At 35.8% G+C, this 22,913-nt stretch overlaps 1 protein-coding gene across 1 annotated transcript in view; it reads left to right on the top strand.

Annotated features, from left to right (window-relative positions):
• Window positions 1-22,913, top strand: part of MLIP (muscular LMNA interacting protein) — a 202,831-nt gene that overhangs the window by 85,016 nt on the left and 94,902 nt on the right. The window contains exons 2-3 of the mRNA XM_023222970.3: window positions 16,028-16,183; window positions 18,763-19,155. Of these exons, the coding sequence (XP_023078738.2) occupies window positions 16,028-16,183; window positions 18,763-19,155 (549 nt within the window). The remainder of the gene's footprint in view (window positions 1-16,027; window positions 16,184-18,762; window positions 19,156-22,913) is intronic.

Below are 22,913 nucleotides of genomic sequence, written 5' to 3'. Positions count from 1 at the left end.
ACTCTAATGACAAAACATTGGCTATCATTGTGCTTTTCTATTATATGATACCTTGTGGGCTAGAGAGGTTTGTGACTTGGCCTGGTGAGCTGAGCCTGAGTGGAAGAAGTTTAGCACTTCTTAAAGTAATCAATTAAACCCTCTTATATTTAAGGCATTTTAATAACACTTTCTAACACAGTTTTTATCTTGGTCAAAACTGAGTAATATAGATAAAGTTTTGTTTTTTTCTGTGAAATATGATAAAAACTTTTGAAAGCATTCTTCATATGTAAATATATCAAAAGCATGGAATAGGAAGCTATTGCTTCCCCTTTTATTTTAAACAAAAAAGTCAGATTATGCCAACATCATATTATAAGTAAATATTACATTGTTTTGTTCCTTTATGGAATATACTGTCACCTCAAAACGTGCTGGCATCACTCTATCTGCTTAGAAACAAGATTTTATGAAGTATATCATGTGTTAGAATTTGTTTCCTTTATGACATATGTAAAAATGATTCACTATGGAATCTCTGAACATTTTTTATTAAATAGTATTCCCAACTGTTTGCTACATACCTTATTAGTACCTCTTTGAATATACTTTAAGGTCTTTCAGTCAATCTATTATTCATTTATTCAATTCATATTCCTGTGCCACTGAATATGTTGCTTGTGCAACTATTGTTAGCACAACTGGATTTATACTTAGTAGACCTGAAATATATACCACCTTCCTTCCTTGCTTTCTAACTCAGAGAACATCTCCTGATCTTCATCTAGCTCATTCTGCTCTCTTCCCAGCCAAGATGACAAATAGAATTTTATTTAGTAATTTTGTGGAAACTCCCCTTTCTTCCCCCAAACTGTCTTCTTTTTCATACATTCATCAAATATTATGGCTAAAAGAAGGCTCTGTGGACTGTGCAGTTCAGCACTTCTGTCACACTGTGAGTGGGATGACAGCGTGCATTACGAAAGGAAAGGGTTCTATGGCCAAATAAATGTGGGAAACCATGGGCTAAACACAGCTTAAAAGGCCTTTTGACTGTGAGACTCCTCCAAATATAGGATATGGAATATACCAATTCCTAAATTTATTTGACGACAAAATCCCTTGCTCACCATTTGTCTTGCAAGGATGATATTCTAAGAAGGGCACGTTGGGTAACGCTGATCTAGAACCTCATTTTATTAACAAATTGCTCCTGAGAAAATAAGTGGCTCACCCAAGACCTCACAGCTATTTGGTAGAAAATCAGGAGACCAGAACCTATTTTTTTCTGCTTCTGACCTAAGCAACTGAACATTTCACAGCTCTGAGAATCCTGCTGTCTCTTGCTGCATGCATTTGTGGGTGCGATTTACAAGACGGGATCTGACTGCTGTTACTTGCGTCCTGCTCCTTTCTTTAGCCCGTATACGTTTGACTCTTTGTAAGGGCTGTGAACGCGGGTGATTTCCTATTTCAGTGGAACTAGGAAACTTGAGGAGATTAGGTTGATTCCATTTTCTTCTGAACAGTCAATTCAAAGTTTACCAAACTTTGGGGTGAGGGGGGCAGGACTTTATATGGATGCATCAACTAGCCATCCAATGCCCCTAAGAAAGCAGAGTGATTTGGGGCAAGAGTTTTTGTTTTTGTTTTTGTTTTTGTTTTTCTAGCTGAGAGGAGCTCCTAAAGAGGACTGACAGCTGATCACAGTTACAGCACTCCCAGCAGTTGGGGAATAAGTCCTTTAGCCTGAAGGGGATATGGATGGTTTATCAGAGCATCCACTCAGGAGTCAAAGTGGAAGCAGAAAGACCAGTTAGGAGGCAATAATTCAGAAAGAAGATGATGGCAGGTTCTGCTACTGGGATGTTAGAAGTAGAATTAGTGAGATAGATTCATTTTTTTGGATTTATTTTGAAGGAACAGCCAACAGGATTTACTAATACATTGATAAGCGATTCTGAAAAACCAAGAAGAATAATATGAACTCAGATTTTTAGCCGAAGCAACTAGAAACAGATATAAACTGTTGGAAGAAGTGAGGAAAATTTTGGGAGGTGGGGAACAACTTCAAAAGAAATGCAATTAATTCAGATTCAGATGTGCTGATGTTCAGATATCTATGAGCTGTTCCAATAACGATGTTAATTGTGTGAGTGAAGTCATCCAGAGAAGCCATCCAGGCTAGGGAAATAAATTGGAATTCATTGGCTTATAAATACTATTTACAGCTAAGTAACTGGATATGATCACCAAGTGGTGACTCCTGGGCTACTTCAAAGCTGAGGGGTCAGATGGCACAAAGCACACAGAAGAGTGTCCATGGGATAGGCAGAGGACTGAAAGGAAATGGATTGCCTGAAACCAAGCTAAGAAAGTAATTCGACAAAGAGAGAGTGAACCACATACACTTATTCCTAATGGATAATGTTTCTTATCATTGTCTCTGTGCCTCTTTCAAATTCTACCCTGTATAGGGCTTACTCATTTCTTCTGAATATCTTGTTAGGTCAAACAGTACTTTGAAGCTTTTGGTTTACTTTAATTAAGGATTACTAATATCTTTTTAAACTAGGAGAATATACCCCAAGGAGAAGAGTAAGCAGTATAACTATATACTTATAGCAGTATATTATAAGTTATAGTGGTACACTACTATAAGCAGTAATAACAGAAGTGGAAGTCTGTGTCCAATACAGATGCAGCCAAATTTAGACTGTAATGGAATTTCACATACCGTTGATGAGATGTCAGGACTCACTTTAAATATTGCACACTCAATGCTGAGCCTGTGAATCAGGTTAGTCCTGATTAAGATCTCAGGAATCACCCATTACCTGAGAGACACGAATACAAACACCTGATGATTCCCATCTTTAGAGGAAAAATACCACCAAGGGTTGAGCAGAAGTGTCCCAGTGTTTGCCAGAATTAGGACCTAGGAGTGCAAAAGCTAAGAGTGAAGTCTCCCTGAAAACAACCCGACACGCATTGCCTATGCAGACTGTGTTCAGCACGTGACTTGTCACCCTCCTCTGACTTCATTCACTGCTCCCGTCATGAGTGAAGGTGTCTCCTTAATGAGACTATAAGCCATGCTGAGAACAGGTTCCAAGCCTTTATTATTTTATGTCTTCAGAGCTTAGAATCGTGACTGGTGCTCAATAGATGTTTATTAAGATAAATAAATGGGACTTCCAGTACCTTCTGTTATCAAGCCCGAGGCATAAAAACAGACAAATGGATGTCTGAATAGCCTTGGCAGCTGGATCTGTTTAATCACTTACATGTTTCTTGGCAAACTTCTGTGGACTAATCTATTTTTTTTTTCTCAAATTTGTTTCGCATGTCAGGAAGAGAGATTATTTGTTCTGTATTATTTATTTTAAAAGCAATATCTTAGAGTCTTTTGACTGAAAGGTATTGCAGTAATATCTGTTTAGTAATAAGGGCGATGGATGTCTGCTTCAGCCATCAATAATGCCAGATTTTAAAGAGAATTTTGGATTTTATTCATCTATTGCAAACTTTGACAAATTTTATTTTCTTGTGAAAAAAAAAAAAAAAAAAAAAGATGATTCCACAGAACAGTTTGTGTTTCTTAGTGGGAGAGAGATCATTAAAAGTTTGTGATTATAAAATACTTAAGGGTGTTGGGCAGACCATAGATGACTCTTTGTCTATAGAAAAGTTGTTGTAATTAGTGGATAGACTCTCTTCTCCTCTCCACCCAGGTAATTTACACACTCTTTTGTCATCCAAGAGTAGGACCCGTTTTTTGACCAAGTGCCATCACTTTCTATTTAAATACATAATGGTTTCTATAGAAATTATCCAAAATACATGCACTCTTTGAAACTATATGTGGTTACTATCCAGATGGCTGAAGCATGCTGTTATAATGCATGACCATTTATGTGTTTTTAAGTAAAAATTATGGCTTCTATTATTTTAAGAAACAGTCTGTAACAGCAATTATTAGTTAATAAAACAAGGGAAAGAAAATGGTTAGAGGAGAGTTACCAATAAGACACAGAGGAAAATGTCAAAATAATACATTGATTTAATTGGTTTTCATGTTGTAAAATGATTCAAGAAAGAATCTGGGCAGGGAAGAGTAGGGGCTGAAGTATTTTCTCTTCTAAATTTGATTATGCCAACTTGCATAAGTATTGCTTTATGATTTTGGGAGGGAATGAGAGAAAGAAAAGATCAGAGAGGAAACGACAGAATGAGACATAGGAGAAGAGTTTCATAGCAGTTTGAATCCACTTGGAATAAACTGATTGACCACTGACAAAAATCTGGACTGTCACTTCTTCTTGGGGAACCACTCTAGAACTTTGGGATAAGAATGGTCTCTAAGATTTATTGATACTACCCTTTGGTGTTTTGATTTTTATATATATAAAATTTTATGTCTTCCTATATATATATCTTTATATATGTAAATCAAAACACCAAAGGGTAGTATCAATAAATACATATATATTTACAGACATATATATTCATATATGTATATATGCGGATATTTCCATTTCTGTTCTTCACTGAATAAAGGTAAAACATCTTAACTCAAGATCTTTGATGACCTAGATTTAACCTACCTTTTTTGTCTTACTTGCCTTTATTCTCATTTATGTTATTTATCACACTAGAAAACAATACCCATAGGAGTAACATGCATTAAGAATCTGCCTGGCACAGAGCTAAGAATCTGTGGAAATCTTACATGCTGAATCTAATTGTAATCCTCACAAGAACTCTATGAAATGAGAGCTATTCTCATCCACATTTCACAGGTGAGAGGACTGAGTTTTAAGAAGTTCAGTAACTTGTCTGAGGGCCCACAGCCAGTGGATGATCTGACTCCAGGGTCCTATGCTTTATGACTTTCTGCTCTTGTTGTCCTGATAGGTGCCTTCAATCCAGCCCTCTCTCTCTGCTTGAAATAAGTGCTATTCCATCCCACCTTCATAGGCTCCCTTTCCCCATCCTTCTAAGTGCAGCCCAAATGCCACCATCTTGAATTACTGCACTCCAGGTGGCTGTAATATCGCTCTCTGAAATTCCTCTGTCTTTGCTACTCAAAGTGTAACACACCAGCTGCAAATCTGGGGTGTGGCTCCCAGGGCATCTCCTGGGAGCTTCTTGGAATTGCAGAATCTGAGGCCACATCTCAGATCTCCACACTTAGAAAGTGCATTTTAACAAACTCCCCACGGGATTTCTGTGTGCAGTAGTTTAAGAAGAACTGCAGTATAGGGCTTTTTCTTGTTTTCTTTTTTCACTTTGTATCTCTGTTATTTGTTTACCTGTTTTATATTCTCAAACCATAAGCTTTTTGAGGGCAGGAGGGGATTACATTCTCTTTTGAGTATCCATAAATATGTGTAAAATAGAAGAAGGCACGTAGTTTTTTTTACAACAGAGCACTTATATTCAGAAATTTAGACCATATTCTAGGTCTATGTTGTTTGGAATAGTTTCTCCCATTGTGCTAATAGAATCACTTGTAGCAATTATTTTACTCATTATGTTTCCATAATCTTAGGCTTTTGATAACATTGAAGATGTGAAGAGGCGTAATCTAGGTTTCTAAAATAATAATTCCTTCCCATAGCCTCTAATCTATATCTAGTCCTTTGATACAACATTTTTCACTGCCAAAGCACAAATGTAGATATCACAGATTTGGAGAAAAATCAATACTTAGAAAATAGAAATACTGAAAGCTGAAAACTCCAATCAATTTCACATATGAAGTTTTAAGGTTTGTCTGCAGTCAGGATTCTCACTGTCTTCCAGGAAGCTTGGAATGAAATTTTGTTTTGACAAGGGTTTTATTCCAAGCTTTATTTTAGAGGTGATTTTGTTAATAGCATAACTTCAGTCACTACAGATGCTCCTGTATTGTTGCTTACAATTCATATACTAAGGATAAAGTTACCAATATTTTGAAATAACTGTGTGTTTTCTAGTTCTTTATTTGAACACAGTGTTTGCGTGTATTTATACCTCTAAACGTTCTCTATGAGTGTGACCAACTGATTATTGAGATTGGCAGATGCTAGGGCCCTTCAATCAGCTTCTCATTGCTACACAATCTGGCTTTTCTCTTCCTTTCACAGAATATATAATTGGAATACATGCATGAAAGGAAAAAAGGCCAAACACATATCAGTGGCTTTTTTTCTTTTTTCTTTTTTTCACTTCTATGGATTCCATTTCAGCAGTTAGTATGACCTCTCGTGATGTTCCAAATCTAAAAATGGTCAAAACAGAAATCTACTCTTTGGAGCTGACACAGTTCCTCAATTTAGGAATGATTCTGCTTTACCTCTTTTTAGAATTTCTTCTTTCTGCGTGAGTGTGTGTGTGTTGTTTTAGTACGAGGCTCCCTCCCCACCTCAGTCACTGGTTTGCTCGCTCCCTTATGTGATGAATCAATGCTTTCAGAACAGGGGCTTCTGAGTGACTGCGGGGACAATTACTTCCAAATGAACTCCTGCATCTTATCAGGGAGCATTCAGACCACACCCCAGGTAAAAGGAAGTCTTTGCTTAATGCTTTCAGTAACTTTTAAAAGCAGTGTACGGTGCTGGTGGTATTTGCTGCACGGATGTGAGGGAGAGCTGCCCGGTGTAGATAAATTTGTCTGTATATTGAAATGAAATGCTATCTTCACTTAGAGAAAAGGGCGAGCTGATAAAGAAAAAACTGCTCAATGGGCAAAGAAAATGCTCAGGATTGCCTTTGGCATGGTGATAATGCTAAGATACCCTGTAATGCCTTAACAGGAGGCTAGAGGCCATCTGTGAGTGTGGGTGTCAACATCTGAAGGAAGATAAGTTTTAGGAAAATAGAAGAAAGGAAGGCATTACAGCGCAAAATTGAGCAAAGGAGCTGTTAGCCTGTGTGGCATGGGGGAAAACAGTTTCTCAAATTATTAGGCTATCCGGTGAGAAGATGACGTTCTTACAGATTTTGAGGGTTTCAAAGCGTATTTAGAAACATATTTTAATCCTTTTATCTCATATTTCTATGATTACAATAGTTTCCCAAGGATAGAAACAAAGATATTTAAATAACATTGACAACTGAAAGTGTTAATTGGCAATTAACAAGTGCAATGCTGTTAACATGCATCTGTTGCTGCTTTGTGTAGAAAATGATTTTTCATCACCATAGCAATTCATTCTTAGGCTACATTGGAACTTAGCCACAGTATGCAGTAAACAGCAAATATTATTTTGTTCTCTCCTAAACAAGGGATTAAATAGTCTACCGGCTAACATGTGGCTCTTTATCTGAATGTTGCGTTGCATAGTTAGTGTAATTTCAAATTCTTTTCCAACTGAAATTCCTTGCAAATGAATATTAGATCCTTGGTAAGTTAAGGATGCTAGGTAAAGGCGGTGAAAAGAGCTAACATTGTACTGTTAGCTTAAAAGTGAATACCAAATGATTGCCCTTTTTGTGATTATTCTTCTGAAGATATGTATGTGGACAGGAATTTATCTCTCATCTTGTTATTCTCCAACAGTAACCCAGGAAGATGAATAAGTCTTTAGTCTTATTAGATTTCCTGTTTCTGTGTTTTCTCGAATAACATCACGTATTGGTTCAACTAAAATAAAAAAAAGATTGTTTCCCTGTACTGATGAGGAAATTTTGTATAGGATGTGGATTTTTTTTTTAGGAAAATATAACAATAAATTAGAAAGAAATAGGTTTTCTTCTTTTTGGTTGCCTTTATTGTCAGCATGTGGTTATGTTTAGAAAGGTTTTAGACAGTATTTTTGTAAAACCATACCTTATTCATCGAAGCATCAGTTTTCATTCATACTTTGCTTCTACTTTATTCACTGAAAGTTATAGTTGTCAACTTTTAAAAAGTCCATAGTGTGTGACATACCAGTTGTGGAGCTGTATTTGTATCTTAGATACTTAAGTAGCATTGAATTATACAAATTGTGCAAGGTGTTTGAAGAAGTAAATTTTCATCATTATATATGCTTTAGAAGGTAAATCTACTTACTGCTTATAATGATTATATGCATTTTTGTAACCACAGGGTGCTTATAATAAAACCTTTCATATATTATTATTTAAATTTTATTTGGATGGAACCTAAGATAGACCTATAGTCATGACATGGCAAGATAAGGGAAGGCCTAGTTATAGAACCTGGGGACAAGGCTGCAATTTCATCTCTTTACTCCTAAAGGATTATCTTTATTTCCTGCTCAAATGAAATTATGGGATGGATTATTTGAACTACTTCACCAATTTCCTTGCCAAAACGACTCTCCTTTCTATCATGATATTGATGAGATTACTCATGTGATGAAACGGCCCTAGAAGATAATACATCTAGAAAGTCTATTGTTTTATATACTGCTGATCAGACAAGTGGGCTCCTCAAATCTCACGAGGAATCTGGTGTTTCTTCCTACAAAATAAAGTCGTGATTTATTACTTTTTGATGATAAGGTGCCACCCAGGAATTTTGACATGGCTACAATGAGGAAATAATGACACATATCTTTAAAGGTGAAAAGAATATTGAAAATTAAAAGTTTTTAAAACCTTGTCAACATTCTTGTCTCACAGTTCCTTGATCTTCACAAGCTCAGTGCCCTTCCTTTCATATACTCAGTCTTAATGCCAAAGCCTGGAATTTAGAATCATCTGGAATTATCATACTTCTAATTATTAAGTTAGTAAACTCTCATATCATATTATGACCCCATCCATTCTCTCAAACAGTCATCATTGTATTAACTTTGTTTCCTGAGCACAGAGACCTCTAGTTCCTTCAGCTTGAGGGTTCTTCCTCCTTACCCATACAAACTGAACTCCATGGTCAATCATTTGCTCTGCTCTCACCAGTACCCTTAATTTCCTTATACTTGCCACATCCTGCCAAAACCAGCTCCAAACATAAACTAGCAATGCTATAATGCGCTTCCTCTGTTCCTATAGTAGGCAGTTCAGCATTCCTTGAGAGACTAGCAGACAGTCAAGCAAATTGCCTCACTCTTCCTGGTTTTATATTTGTACTGAGTCTTCAGTATAGACTGTCAGTAATTTTGTTTCTGGTCAGCCCTCTTTCCCACTACTGTCAGTGATGTTTCAGCCTTTTAAAATCTTCCTTAAACCTCCCAGGCCACCTTGGCTAGTTCTTCCTCAGCTGGTGGATCACTCAATGTTGGCATCTGTAGGGTTCAGCCTTAAGCCTTTTATTTTTCTGTTTGTGTTTACACCTTTATTGATCTCATCTAGTCTCCTGGTTTTAAATATCATCTATGGGTTAACAACCCTAGCAATTTTATCCCCAGCACAGAATTTCTTCTAAACTTGACTCACATACTCACATTTCCACTTGGATGTATATTGGGCACACAAAATTTGACCTGTATTCTCAAACCAGCTTCAACTATTGTCTCCCCCATTTCAGTGAATAATATCTCATTTCTTACAGTTATTCAGTTCAAAAGTTTTCCACCCATCTTGATTTTTGTGTATCTCTCATATTCCACCTCCAAATTTTCAACAAATTTTAAGTTTTTTCTTTAAAATGTAGCCAGAATCTTAACACTTTTTACCACTATTACTGAGGCACACTGCATTCAATTAACCAGTTTTTCTCCTATAGGCTATTGCAATAGACTTATAGCAAGTCTTCATAGCACTTATGAAGATTGTACTACATATGTTATGTATTTATTTGTCTACTGTCTGTTTCCCTCCACTAGAATATAAACTCCATGAGGGTATGGATTTTTGTTCACTGTTATGGTACCAACCCCTGGAATAGTGCCTAGCATTTAGTAGGCATTTAATAAGACCTCATTCAATAAATGAAAATAAGTAGAAGACAAAGTGTTAAAGTGAGGGTTGGTTTTACTAGGAGCATAGCAGTAGGACTGAAGGCCATAAAAAGGGCAGAGATGCAGATGAGTGAATACATGTGGTGTTGGGGGTCTTGAAAATACTTTTCTGATTGCTTCCATTATCTTAATGAAATAGGAAACAAAGTCATCAGCTCCAAGCGAGAATGCTGGAGAGATGTTAGAGGTTTGAAGAAAGGGGGAAAAGTGTGAAAGAGTTTTCTAGGCCAGTGGGAGAGTGAATGGGTTGTGAAAGTATAGTATGATTGTTGGGCAGCATTGAAAAGCCTTCTTGAGGCTCAGAGTCGTATATGTGAAGTGAGACCAGTCAGTGTGGTTGTGTGGTTTCCCCCAGGCATGTTTACCTTCCTGTTGCAGAAATAGAGTAGGTAGGGGGTTAGATTTAGTGAGGGCTGTAATGTACTCAAACAGGATGATGATATAAAGGAGGACAAGGGATTTGAGGGGTATCCAAAAGAGTAACTGTGGTCAGCTTGGTTTTGAAGCTGGTTAAGAAGACAAATGTGGGAAAATAATGTGGGAAGAATCAGTAGATTTAAATCATGGTAGAGTTAGAAAACGTTAGAGTTGGACTAAGGGGGTGGTATGGAGAAATAGAAAGTGGTGGTCAGAGAATGAAGAAACAAATTATGGAAGGTTTGCAGCTCTTCGGCTAGGCTAGGGATATGAGACGCAAGGAAGAGTAGAGGTCAAGGAATTAGAATATTATAAAAATTATCCATTGGGTTATAATACTGGGTATTATATGAAGCATTGGGTTAAGAAGAGTCGCATTGAGCCAGAAACTGAATCTTTAAGGAAAGAAGCATTTAATATGGGTGTGGGAAGATAACTGCAACTAAAAGAGATTGTGAAGGGTATAGACTGATGACATGAGATTCAAAGCTGGAAGTTTTTAGGCAAGAGAGAAGAATAGTCTGAAAGCAGTGAAGATAAGCAAGGAGGACACCTCTTTTACTTCCAGGCCCAGTGGTTCAGGAGTGTGAGAGAAAACATTTATTATTGAAATAGAGTCATTCAGAGAGAACCATGTTTTAGTTACAACTAGAAAGTGAAGGGAGTATTTTGAAAATAAGATACAGACACGTAAGATTTTTTTAAATTGCTCACTGAATTCCAGAAGTTATACAGTGAAAAGATTTCGAGAGTTGGAGCAGGGTGCAAGATGGGAACAAAACTAGGAATGTGCATAGTATACAGGAATTGAGGGATGACACAGAGCCCAGGGTTTCTCATGGGCACTGACACGAACTGAGTTAAAAGGCTTGCTCATAAGGGAATAAGGTCTGAGTGGTTCAAGGCATAGAAAGGTGGCAGGGCTTGAAGGGAGAGGGAGTGAGGGACTTGCCAGGACATGTTATATTTCTTCTGACATAGGAATGGAGGTGGCAAGGCAGTGTTACTCTGATTAGAAGGGACTGATTTTAACATGAAAATTAACTATATCAAAAGTAACTGCTCAATAAAACAAAGAATAGGTTTTTTTGAAAGATAAATTTGACAAATCTTTAGCTAGACAAATAAATAGAATCAGAGAATGAAAGGGAGACATTATAATTTATACCACAGAAATACAAAGGATCATAAAACACTACTGTAAATAATTACATACCAACAAATTGAATAAGCTGCCAGAAATGGATAAACTCTTGGACACATACCTACTGAGAATGAACTACGAAGAATAGAAAATCTGAACAGAACAATCATGAATAAGAAAGTTGAATCAGCAATAAAATATCTCCCATCGAAGAAAGGCCCAGACCTGATGGCTTCACTGCTGAATCCTACCAAATATTTAAAGAAGAACTAAGACCAATTCTCCTCTAACTATTCCAAAAATATTAAGGAGGAGGGAATACTTCCAACCTCATTGTATGAGACTAACATTACCCTGATGCCAAAACCAGACAATAATGCAACAAGAAAAGAAAATTACAGGCCAATATCCCTGATGAACATGTATGCAAAAATTTCAACAAAGTGCTAGTAAACTGAATTCGAGAGCACATTAAAAAGATTATTTACCAAGATCAAGTGGGTTTTATCTCAGGGAGGCAAGGATGGTTCAACAAAATATGCAAATCCATAAATCTGATACATCACATTACCTGAATTAAAAACATAAAATGTATGATTATTTCAATAGATGCAGAAAAAGCATTTGACAAAATTTCATATTCCTTCATGATACAAACTCTCAACACATTAAGTATAGATAGAATGTACCTCAACATGATAAAGGACCTATATGACAAATCCATAACTAACATATTGAATGGGGAAAAGCTGAAAGGTTTTACTGTAAGATATGGAAAAAGACAAGGATGCCACTCTCACTATTTCTATTCTGCCTAGGACTGGAAGTCATAGCCAGAGCAATTAGGCAAAAGAGAAAGAGATAAAAGTTTGGCATCCAATTTGGAAAGGGAGCAGTTAAATTGACCTTGTTTGCAGATGACAGAATCTTATATACAAAACATTTTAGACTCCACCAAAAACTGTTAGCTCTAATAAGTGAATTCAATAAAGTTTCAGGATACAAAATTAACATGTATAAATCAGGAGTGTATCTAGCAGTCATCTATCTGAAAAAGAAATGAAGAATACAATCCCATTTACAATAGCTACAAAAAAATAAAATCCATAGCAATACATTTAACTAAAGAGGGAAAGATCTCTGCACGGAAAACTGTAAATCATTGATGAAAGAAATTGAGAAAGACAGAAGTAAATGGAAAGATATACTGTGTTCATGAATTGGAAGAATAAATGTTGTTAAAATGCCTCTAACACCCAAAGTGATCTACAGATTCAATGCAACCATATCAAAATACCAATGACATTCTTCACAGAATTAAAACATCATAAAATTCTTATGAAACTACACAAGAGCCTGAATAACCAAAGCAATTTGAGCAAAAAGAACACAACTGAAGGGATCACACTGCCTGAATTCACAGTATACTACTACAAAGCTATAGTAACCAAAATAGCATGATGCTGGCATAAAAACCAACACATGGACCAATGGAACTGAGCATTCCAGCTGAGAGTCCAGAAATAAATCCACACACTTGCAGCCAGCTGATGTTTGATAAAGGTGCCAAGAACACACAATGGGGAAAAGTCAGTCTCTTCAATAAGTGGTATTGGGAAAACGGATATCCAAATGCATAAGAATGAAACTGGACCTCTGTCATTAACCATATGCAATATCTTTTAAAGACTTAAATGTAAGACCAGAAACTATGAAACTGCTAGAAGAAAACATAGCGGGAAAGTTCTATGACATTGGTCTGGTCAATAATTTTTTGGATATGACTTCAAAAGTATAGGTAAAAGTAGACAAATAGGATTTTAGCAAATTAAAAAGCTTCTGCACAGCAAGGGAAACAATCAACAGAGTGAAGAGATAACCTACAGAATGGGAGAAAATACTTGTAAATTATACATCTAATAAAAGGTTAGTAACCAAAAAATACAAACAAAACCTCCAACAACTCAATAGCAAGAAAACAATCCAATTAAAAAATGGGCAATACATCTGAATAGACATATCTCAAAAGAAGACATGCAAATGGTCAACAGGTGTATGGCCAATAGGTACGAATGAAAATGATGCTCATAAAGAAAAAGATGTTCATTGTTACTAATCATCAGGGAAATGCCAATCAAAATAATGAGATATTACCTCCCTTTTATTAGAATGACTGTTATCAGAAAAACAAAGTGTAAGTGTTGGTGAGAATGTAAGAAAAGGGAACACTTACACACAGTTGGTGAGAGTGTTCATTGGTACATTCATTGTGAAAATGTTATGGATGTTCCTCAAAATATTAAAAATACAACTACCATATGATCTAGCAATCCCATTACTGGGCACATAGCCAAAGGAAATAAAATAAGTATATGGAAGAGATATCTGCACTCTTAGGTTATTACAGCAGTATCCACAGTAACTAAGATATGGAATTAAACTAGGTTTCTATCAATGGATGAATGGATAGAGAAAATGTAGTACATATACACAATGGAATATCATTCAGATATAAAAAGAATGGAATTCTGTCATTTTCAACAACACAGATGAACATGGAGGATGTTATGTTAAGTAGAATAAGCCAGTTGTAGTTGTAGAAAGACAAATACTGCATGATCTCACTCATGTGTAGAATTTTAAAAAGTTGATTTAATAGAAGTAACGAGTAAAATAGTGGTTGCCAGAGGCTGTGGTCGGTAAGAGGGAGGGGGCTTGAGGGGATGTTGGTCAAAATATATATAATTACAGTTAGATAGAAGAAATAAGTTCACAAGATCTGTTGTACAGCATGGTGACTATAGTTAATGACAATATATTGTATTCTTGAAAAATGCAAAGATAATAGATGTTAAGTGTTCTCACCACAAAAATGTTAATTACATGAGGAACTGTATTAATGAACTAGATTTAACTATTCCAAAAATATATATATTTCAAAACATCATGTTGTACATGAGAAATACATACAATTTTCTCTACAACAAAAGTGGTTCTCATCACCTTCCCACTCTTTCCATTTCCACCACTTTACCAGGTTTGTGAGCTCTTCCACATGTTAGTCTATTTTCTCCAGTCTCAAAGGAGACCACGTTCCTCTTGTTGTTGCTGTAACTTATTTCACCTTCTTTCTTCAGGGTTTTCCTTCCCTTTCCTTCTCTACTCTCACCCATCCCGTAGTATATAGATATGTTCAAGTTTATTATAAGACAAACAAAAGCACCCTGTTGACTCTAATTTGCTCTCTAATTACTCTCAACCTCTCTTTTTACTTGTCATGTAAACTTCTTAAAAGAGAAATCTACAGTACTATCTTCTCTTTCTCCCTTTCCATTTAGTCCTCAACTTATGCTTTTGGCGTTTTATTCTTGAGTCTAGGTTTGTGACTTTTTTTTTGAGACAGAGTCTCGCTCTGTGGCCCAGGATGGGGTGCAGTGGCGCAATCTCAGCTCTCTGCAAGCTCTGCCTACCGGGTTGACGCCATTCTCCTGCCTCAGCCTCCTGAGTAGCTGGGGCTACAGGCGCCCACCACCACGCCCGGCTAATTTTTTTGTATTTTTAATAGAAACAGGGTTTCACCATGTTAGCCAGGCTGGTTTCAAACTCCTGATCTCAGGTGATCTGCCCGCCTCGGCCTCCCAAAGTGCTGGGATTACAGGAGTGAGCTCCCGCGCCTGACCGCTTGTGACTTTTAAAACTAGATTTCATCTATCTACAATTCTAATAGAACTATGTCATTTTTCAATCAACAATTTCAACCGAACAAAATCCAAGCTTGATACTCTCTTCGCTGCTGCTGCTTTCGATGCTTCCACTTATCTCCTTTTCTCAGCTTGGGATCTCCCTAGCCTCCTCTTCACCTGGACTTAAATTTCAGGTGCTGCCTATTATGAAGCTTCCTGGGTTGGGTAGACACCCTGTATCACTGTTCCCTTAGTAGTCTGTGCATGTCTTTTTGCTGCTTGTGAGTAGTCTACTGTTTCCTGTTCACCGTTGTTTTCCTGCCTCCTGAGTACCTGTCACACAGCAAATGCTTCATACAATTATTTTTGAATAAGTTAAGAATAAATGAAGGAGAAGGTATATCTTTAAGAGTAGCATTGGTATTCTGATAGGCCTACTTTCTACTTTAAATTTGTGTTTTGGCATTTTTGTTAATGATAAATGTGGGAATTTTCTTGCATGCTTATTGATTATGAGGTAATAAATTGAATGTGCTAACCCAGGGTTAAATGGATGAAAGCCAGTTTTGAAACAGAACAGATGATGAGTTTGTGTTGACCCCACTGAGGCAGAGATGCTCTGTGAGATTCCAGCTGATCAGCTTGCCAACCTGCTGTTTTATGCCATCCCCTACAACAGGATCTTCCCGGGGTGGTATTGTTTTCTCCGGTAAATAGTATCATAAAAAATGTTCTGATTCATTATGACTATTTTTATAGGTGTTTACTTTGGCAGCCACATACATGATCACAGAACAATAGGCAATTCATCAAAATAAATGAGATAAATATCATGTAATATGGAGAATAAAGTCAAGATAAACCTTTGACAAGGTCGAAAGTCTAATTAACTACATGTCTCATAGGTCTCTGCTGGTGGTTCTGAAGCCAAACCTTTGATCTTCACATTTGTCCCCACTGTCAGAAGACTACCAACCCATACTCAGTTGGCTGACACCTCTAAATTCCTTGTTAAAATTCCAGAAGAATCAAGTGATAAGAGTCCAGAAACTGTAAATAGGGTAGGATTATTTTTATTCTTTTTTTATTTCAAACAATTATATTAAATTTTCGATAATGATGACTTGGAAATTTGTATATATTTCCTGTGCTTAAATTAAGGTGACTGTGACTCTAAGTTTGACTAAAAATATATATAATAATGCAACAGAAGCATAAATGTTATCAAATTGCATGTTCTCTCTAGTGCATTATCTTCAATTTTTTTCAGTTTGACATTCTATTGTTTGCTATTAACATGACAAATTCTGCCTACTGGCACCTTCTCTCAAATGTTTCTTAAGAAAATAAAAACAAAATTTAAAAATGTTTAAATTTATCTCAAAAGAAAATATAAGACAAAACAGTGAGATGTTATTATTTACAGGTAATAAATTAGAAACACTAAAAAATGTAATACCTGATGTTGAGAGAGTTGTGGAAATAGTGGCATGCTTACATTTTCCTGCTGGTTTTGTAAATTTATACAATTTTGGTGGAAATCCTTTATCTACTGTTATAAAACTGTTCATAACCTTTCAATAATCTAACTCCTTGAAAAGCATCCCAAGAAAATATTACAAAAGAAGAAAAATGTTATGTAGGAAAATAATTAGAGAAAAATTTAAAAAGCCTAATATCTAACAATCAGAAAAATTAAGAATGTAATAATATATCACTTTGACAAAGTTATGCTGATGGTAATTAGATAATTCCATGGAAAATGTTAACCTTACAATATTAGGCGATATAATATTGTGTTCATATCTTGACTGTACCTATCTAAAATGAAACCAGGACTGGAAGTGAAATTAAACAAATTTAAAAAACTTGAAAATAACTTGTGTTAGAATAATAAAATTTTGAGTAAAAATGTTTTTCTCTTTAAAATGTATTTTAACATTGCTTACTTATAAATAAAATGAGGTAGGGGCAACTTTGTGTTATTCTTGACACAATTAGAAAGGGATAAAATAATCAGATTCACCTTGTCTGCTAGGAAACATCTTATCTAGAAAGTAGTAATATTTCCATGATCCTGGGGTTTTCAATGCTGCTATCTTCTTTCAAAGACTAATAGGGCCATGAATACTATATATGGCACTTCTAGATAGTTTCTTTCCTACAGCACTCATTTACATAATATTAATGAGATCCTTTGTAATTAGGGCCTATGAATGGTGTGAAACTGTAGCTACATAAACCAACCTTGGTTGCAAGCCTCCAGAGCTTCCTAAGATGATAATATTTATCTGCTGATTGCAATGATATATATACAACTGCATCTTTAAAAGATTAAAGATTTTTTCACCCTATCTTTTAGACAGTTCAACATTAAAATAGTGTAATTCCTCATTCATTTTTATTCTTAGCAACTGTTTACTGAACATATGTTGTTCTCTTGGTGATTGGATTCCAACTGAATAAAGACAATTCATATAGCTTACTTGTTATGGGGAAAGCAGGCAATGAAAAAAATGAAAAGTGTGTAATAAAATCCCATATAGTGATAAATACAATGAAAAAAAATCAGGGTAAATAGGGAAAGATGGGCAGAGAAATTTTAGTCAGAAGCAATTTGTGTTTTATTCTGACTATATCATCATTATCAGCTGAATAAAGTGGGATGGGTGTATAAAATCAACTTTTTAGTTATATTTAATCAGTGATTTGACTTCTGTCTTCATACATACAACACATGCACACATAGGACACATTAAATTGACGACCAGAGTTGAAATTGTTAGTTTATTTTCATTTAGTGGCTTAACTTTCTATTTTGAAATAATTTTAGCCTTACACAAAAGCTGCAGAGAAAAGAATAATAGTAACCATAGTGTAATTACAAAAATAAGAAAATTGACATTGGGTCTTTTAAACACAATCTTAGTATACATGGCTGTCATAGTTTTAGAAGAAGAAGTTTGGTAGCTTGATAAAGCTATCTTGATCCTGGTCTTGTAAACATATGTATTCACAGAAAATTGGATGGGAAAAGACTGAGAATTAGAAATCCAAAATAAAACAGTGAAAAGTGCTTTGTACTAAAAATATCTACGTCTTCTTTTTTGGTATTCTATTTATGAATTCTCCCTAATTAACTTAGATTGTTTTGTCTGACTATGCATTTTGTTCCAATTTTATTTTTCCTTTCAGATTTTTAGAGAGATTTTGTATTATTTTAGAACCTTTCAGTGGGGATTTCCTTCCTCCCTTGGCTTTTAAAGGATATACAGGTTGCTTCACCATTAACTAAACCCTTGCCCAATCCTCATTTTTTTCACAAATGTCTTCATGGAAAACATTGCTCTCTCCCTGTCTCTCTTTAAAATGTTGTATCATGACTTACTTGAAAACAGTTAGGTTTGCTTGTTGATGTTGGTTACTATCCCAAAATTGTTGGGCTTAGACCCGGAAAAACAGGTGGGCTAGTGGGCTAGTAAAAATAAACCACTAACTTCAACCCAATCTCTTTCTTATGTCAACCTAATTTAATATATTTTTGAAAATATAAGGTGGTTAAACTTTTCAGTGTACGTGCCAAAAAAGAAGCATTTATTAAAGTAATGTCAATGCTTTTATATCTCTACATCTGTTACAGTCTAAATCCAATGACTACTTGACCTTGAATGCTGGGAGCCAACAAGAGAGAGACCAAGCGACATTGACTTGTCCTTCAGAGGTCAGTGGAACGATTTTACAAGAAAGGGAATTTGAAGCAAACAAACTTCAAGGAATGCAGCAAAGTGACCTCTTCAAAGCTGAATATGTCCTTATTGTGGACTCTGAAGGGGAAGATGAGGCTACAAGCAGAAAAGTTGAACAAGGTCCCCCAGGGGGGATTGGCACCGCAGCTGTCCGGCCCAAGTCTCTAGCAATCTCTTCCAGTCTGGTCTCTGATGTAGTGCGTCCCAAAACACAGGGGACTGATCTCAAGGCCTCATCACATCCTGAAATGCTTCATGGGATCGCCCCTCAGCAAAAGCATGGGCAGGTAGGTTTTGTCTTCCTGCTGTCCATAAGGAAAAAAAATAAGTGTTTATGCACCCTTTGTCTTGGGCAGTCTGCAAAGGCCATCCTGTTTAAAGCAGACAAAACTTTCAAAGAAAAATATATTTAAAAAATCATTATCTCAGGTAATGAATCATCGTAGTATAAACATAGATAATAAATCTATAACATAAAAAGGATTAAGCAATTATGCTCTGAATTGGCTGAAGAGAAAATGTAAAGCATTTAGCTGGAGTAAATTTGGGAGAATACTACCTCTTTCTTTTAAGTAATTCTTGGAGAAGGTTGATATGAGGAGTTTGTTTAGTCAAGAGAGTGTGCTTGGTGAACTGGGTCCATCAAGAAGCATATTTCAGACATAAGAAAGATCTAGTGAAAAGATAACAATTGGACACTAGAGGTAGAGCCATTGATTTTAAATTAGTAAAAGACTAATAAAAGGATAAACTAGGAAATAAGGGTAAGAAAAATAATTTTCCCCTGTGTATCCTAAGGAAAACATCTTTTGTGGTCCTGGAAGCCCCTAGGGTGGGGCTGACCTCAGTGAGGGGGAAAATATACCACTCCAAAACTTAGTGGCAAGATTGAATGGTTCTTTTAAGGTAGAGAGAGTCTGGTACAATAGGTGAAGACCCACATCTGTGATGGCAGGAAAGAAAGGATGTGGACAAGGAGGCATTTTGAAGATACAAAATAGAATAATTTGCTATTGACTGGCTATTTGCCATAATGAAAATATAAGGTGACTGACGAAGTGTAGTTAGAATGTTAGGAATGCAGACGCTGGCTTTAAGAGTAGGTAGTGGATGCAGAGCTCTAACTTCTTGACAATGACCATGAATTGGTACCCAGACGTCCTGTTTAGGATCTAATAGATCAGGCATTTGCAGTCAACCCAACCCAAAGTAGTTTAAAGGACATTTTTACTGGCATGTTGGTCTTTTTGCGTTACTAGGAGAGGACCAATGCAAAATGGTAGAATAGGCGTTGGAGTTTTGGTGCCACGCCATCTTTATTTCTGTAGGCTTCACTGAGTTTCTGATGCTGCATTTTTATTATCTTCAAGCATCTAGTTTCTTATATTGTCTTCTGGTAATAAAAGACATACACTGCAGTACTCACATTTTTACTGGACTAAAACATTTATTTCTTCTTGAAGTTCTTTCTCAGCTAGGATTGGAACAAACTATAATCATATAATTAAAGGTATTCTCAATATGCTATGATAGATTTAAATATTTTTTTTTTTTTGCCTCAGAAAAGATAATGAAGTAGTTGGAGATGTAGAAATGTGGAAATTTCCATTGTTAGGGGAGGATAGTTTTAGGTGACTTCTTTGAAAAGAAAATGTATTAATAAAAAAATTTAACAAAGCAATTGTTGGGTCTTTGATTTACTGTTTTCTCCAACTGATAGTTTTTTCCTCTGAATTGGCCACTTATTTTTATTTTTGTGTGTCCAAATATACAGAAGTGAATCTAGAGACTGAATACGTCCTTTAAAATCTTTTTCCAAAAAAGGTTCTTTAGGAGCAGGTTATAGTTCATGTTATTAGAGCTCCAAATAAAAAAGCAGAGCTCAACCTCATATTAATTGTGGCTGAAGATTATGATTACCAGTAATGGTGGAATACTATGTCCTAAAGTGTTTGACCAATTACCAATTATTTGAACAATTACCATTATTCTTGTTTCCATTTCCTATAATAATCCATTTGAGTAAACAGTAGGTCATCATGAAATAAAAATAAGATGACTATTGCTACAAGTGTAAACTAAGGAGAAATGATCAGAGCCCCAAAGAGAGCAGTCTGCAAGTTTAATATAGTGAACTGTAATGTACAAAGTCTTAAAAAAAAAAATTACACGATTGGGCTGCTTGATGCCAACAATATCAAGTTTTTAATCAGAAATACAGTCAAGTAAGTAAATTTCTAGTCTGCCTGGTGAAAATGAATCCATATATAGAACTGTCTATAAGTTAGATCTATTGGTTAGTCATTGAGAAGCTATTCCTAAGAAATGTCTTCACTTCTTAGTCTGGCCTTTAACCTTTCCACAACCTAGCCTAGGTGTCTTTTTCTATCTACATCTTTTAGCTCTCTTTTTCAGCTCTCCTGAACAATCCCCAAAGTACATACTTCATATCTTCCCATCTCTGAGCCCTTGATTCCTCTGGTCAAACGTTTTCTTCTTTCCCTAGCTCTTCTCCATTTTGACCTAGGCTACTTGATAATTTAAGCTCAGTTCCAGTAGCATCCCTTCTTAAAGATGTTCCCTTTGGAAAGGAGTTAGTTCTTGTTCATCTTTGTGATTTTCTTTATTATGTTATAGCTTTTAGTGGGGGAAAACTCTCCATTACAATTTCTTTTCATTTTGTTGTAATAATTTACTTTTATCTTTTTTCCTCACTGACTGAAAACTACTTGAAGTCAAGTTCTGGTCTCTTGTTAATTTCTGTATCCCTAGCATTTAATACAGTGCCTTACACATACAGGGAGTTCAATAAGGTGAGTGAAAAAACATGAAATATTCAAAAGATCACATATCTTTTCACCTGTGAAGTCCTTGCTCAGATATCGACACCTTCATGAAGCTGTTTTGGTTCTCTCAGTGAAAGCAAACTCTCTCCCGACATAATTCTGATAGTTTTGTTTTCTGTACCTATTTTATAACTATCATAGGCTGTACTATAGCTATTTAGATACATGTCTTATATCCCCTAACAGATTGTAGAGTTTTTACAGGTAAAGCCCGCGTTAAATTCAGTTTTATTCAACATTTTGTCCCCTACAGTGGTTAGCATATTATCTTGGACATAGTCAATATAATATTGGGTTGAATGATAAATTCCCCAAGTGCTTCCTTTGAAGTGGCATGTTTAAGTAAAAGTATGTTACGTTAAAAAAAATCACTCAATAATTTTAAAGCATGTCAAAAGTAAACATGTTATATAAAATAAGCTGTTGAATCAAAATCCTCTTAAATAAAATTCAGAAAAAAAGGAACTTTAATGTTCATGTAAAAGTCTACGAATTTTCTAGGGGTAGTATTAGAGTTAAAGGAGAAGTGAATACCCATAAAACACAGTGATTCATCTGAAAGATGTATGATAAAGTTTGGAGCTAAGATGGTGACTGTCAGAATAAACAGAGAGCCTTATGAGGTGGAATTAGCTGAACTTGTTCATTGACAATATATGGGAAAAATTAAGCATGAATGAAGTTTATTACCTAGGAAATTGGATGAATGTTGGCACCATTAATTGAAGAATGCATAACAGGTCTTGGGAGGGGATGGGAAGAGATTAGACATCTGATGTGGTGTCTGAGATGCCTTGGTGGCACTGTATCATGATATCTAGAAAGAAGTTGAAAGTATGAATCCTAGACACAGGAGAGAGAAGGGAGGCTGGAGATATTTGCCACATAACTTAAAGTGATGGGAATTTACTCAGGGAAAGAAGGTTAAAGTAAGAAGACAAGATTCAAGTCAGGAAACAGGAAAGTATAAAAGCAGCTATGAAAAAAGAGAGCCAATGAGAAACCTAGGTGTCTTTTTCTAAGAAGTGAACCAAAGAAGTCTGAGAGAGTGGTTTTATGCAGTGGGAGCTAATGGGACTTTCCAAAAAGAGGAGTCTATAGTGGAATACAAAACAAGGTAAAATAAAGTAGTACCCCTGAGTTCATTAAATCTTGAAATTAGGAGGTCATTTGGTGACCTTGATGGGAATAGTGTGAAT

This window comes from Piliocolobus tephrosceles, chromosome 5 (genome assembly GCF_002776525.5).
Source record: "Piliocolobus tephrosceles isolate RC106 chromosome 5, ASM277652v3, whole genome shotgun sequence".
Classification (NCBI taxonomy): domain Eukaryota; kingdom Metazoa; phylum Chordata; class Mammalia; order Primates; family Cercopithecidae; genus Piliocolobus; species Piliocolobus tephrosceles.
The sequence above is the reverse complement of the archived record's forward strand: the minus strand, read 5'-3'. Positions and strand labels throughout refer to the sequence as shown.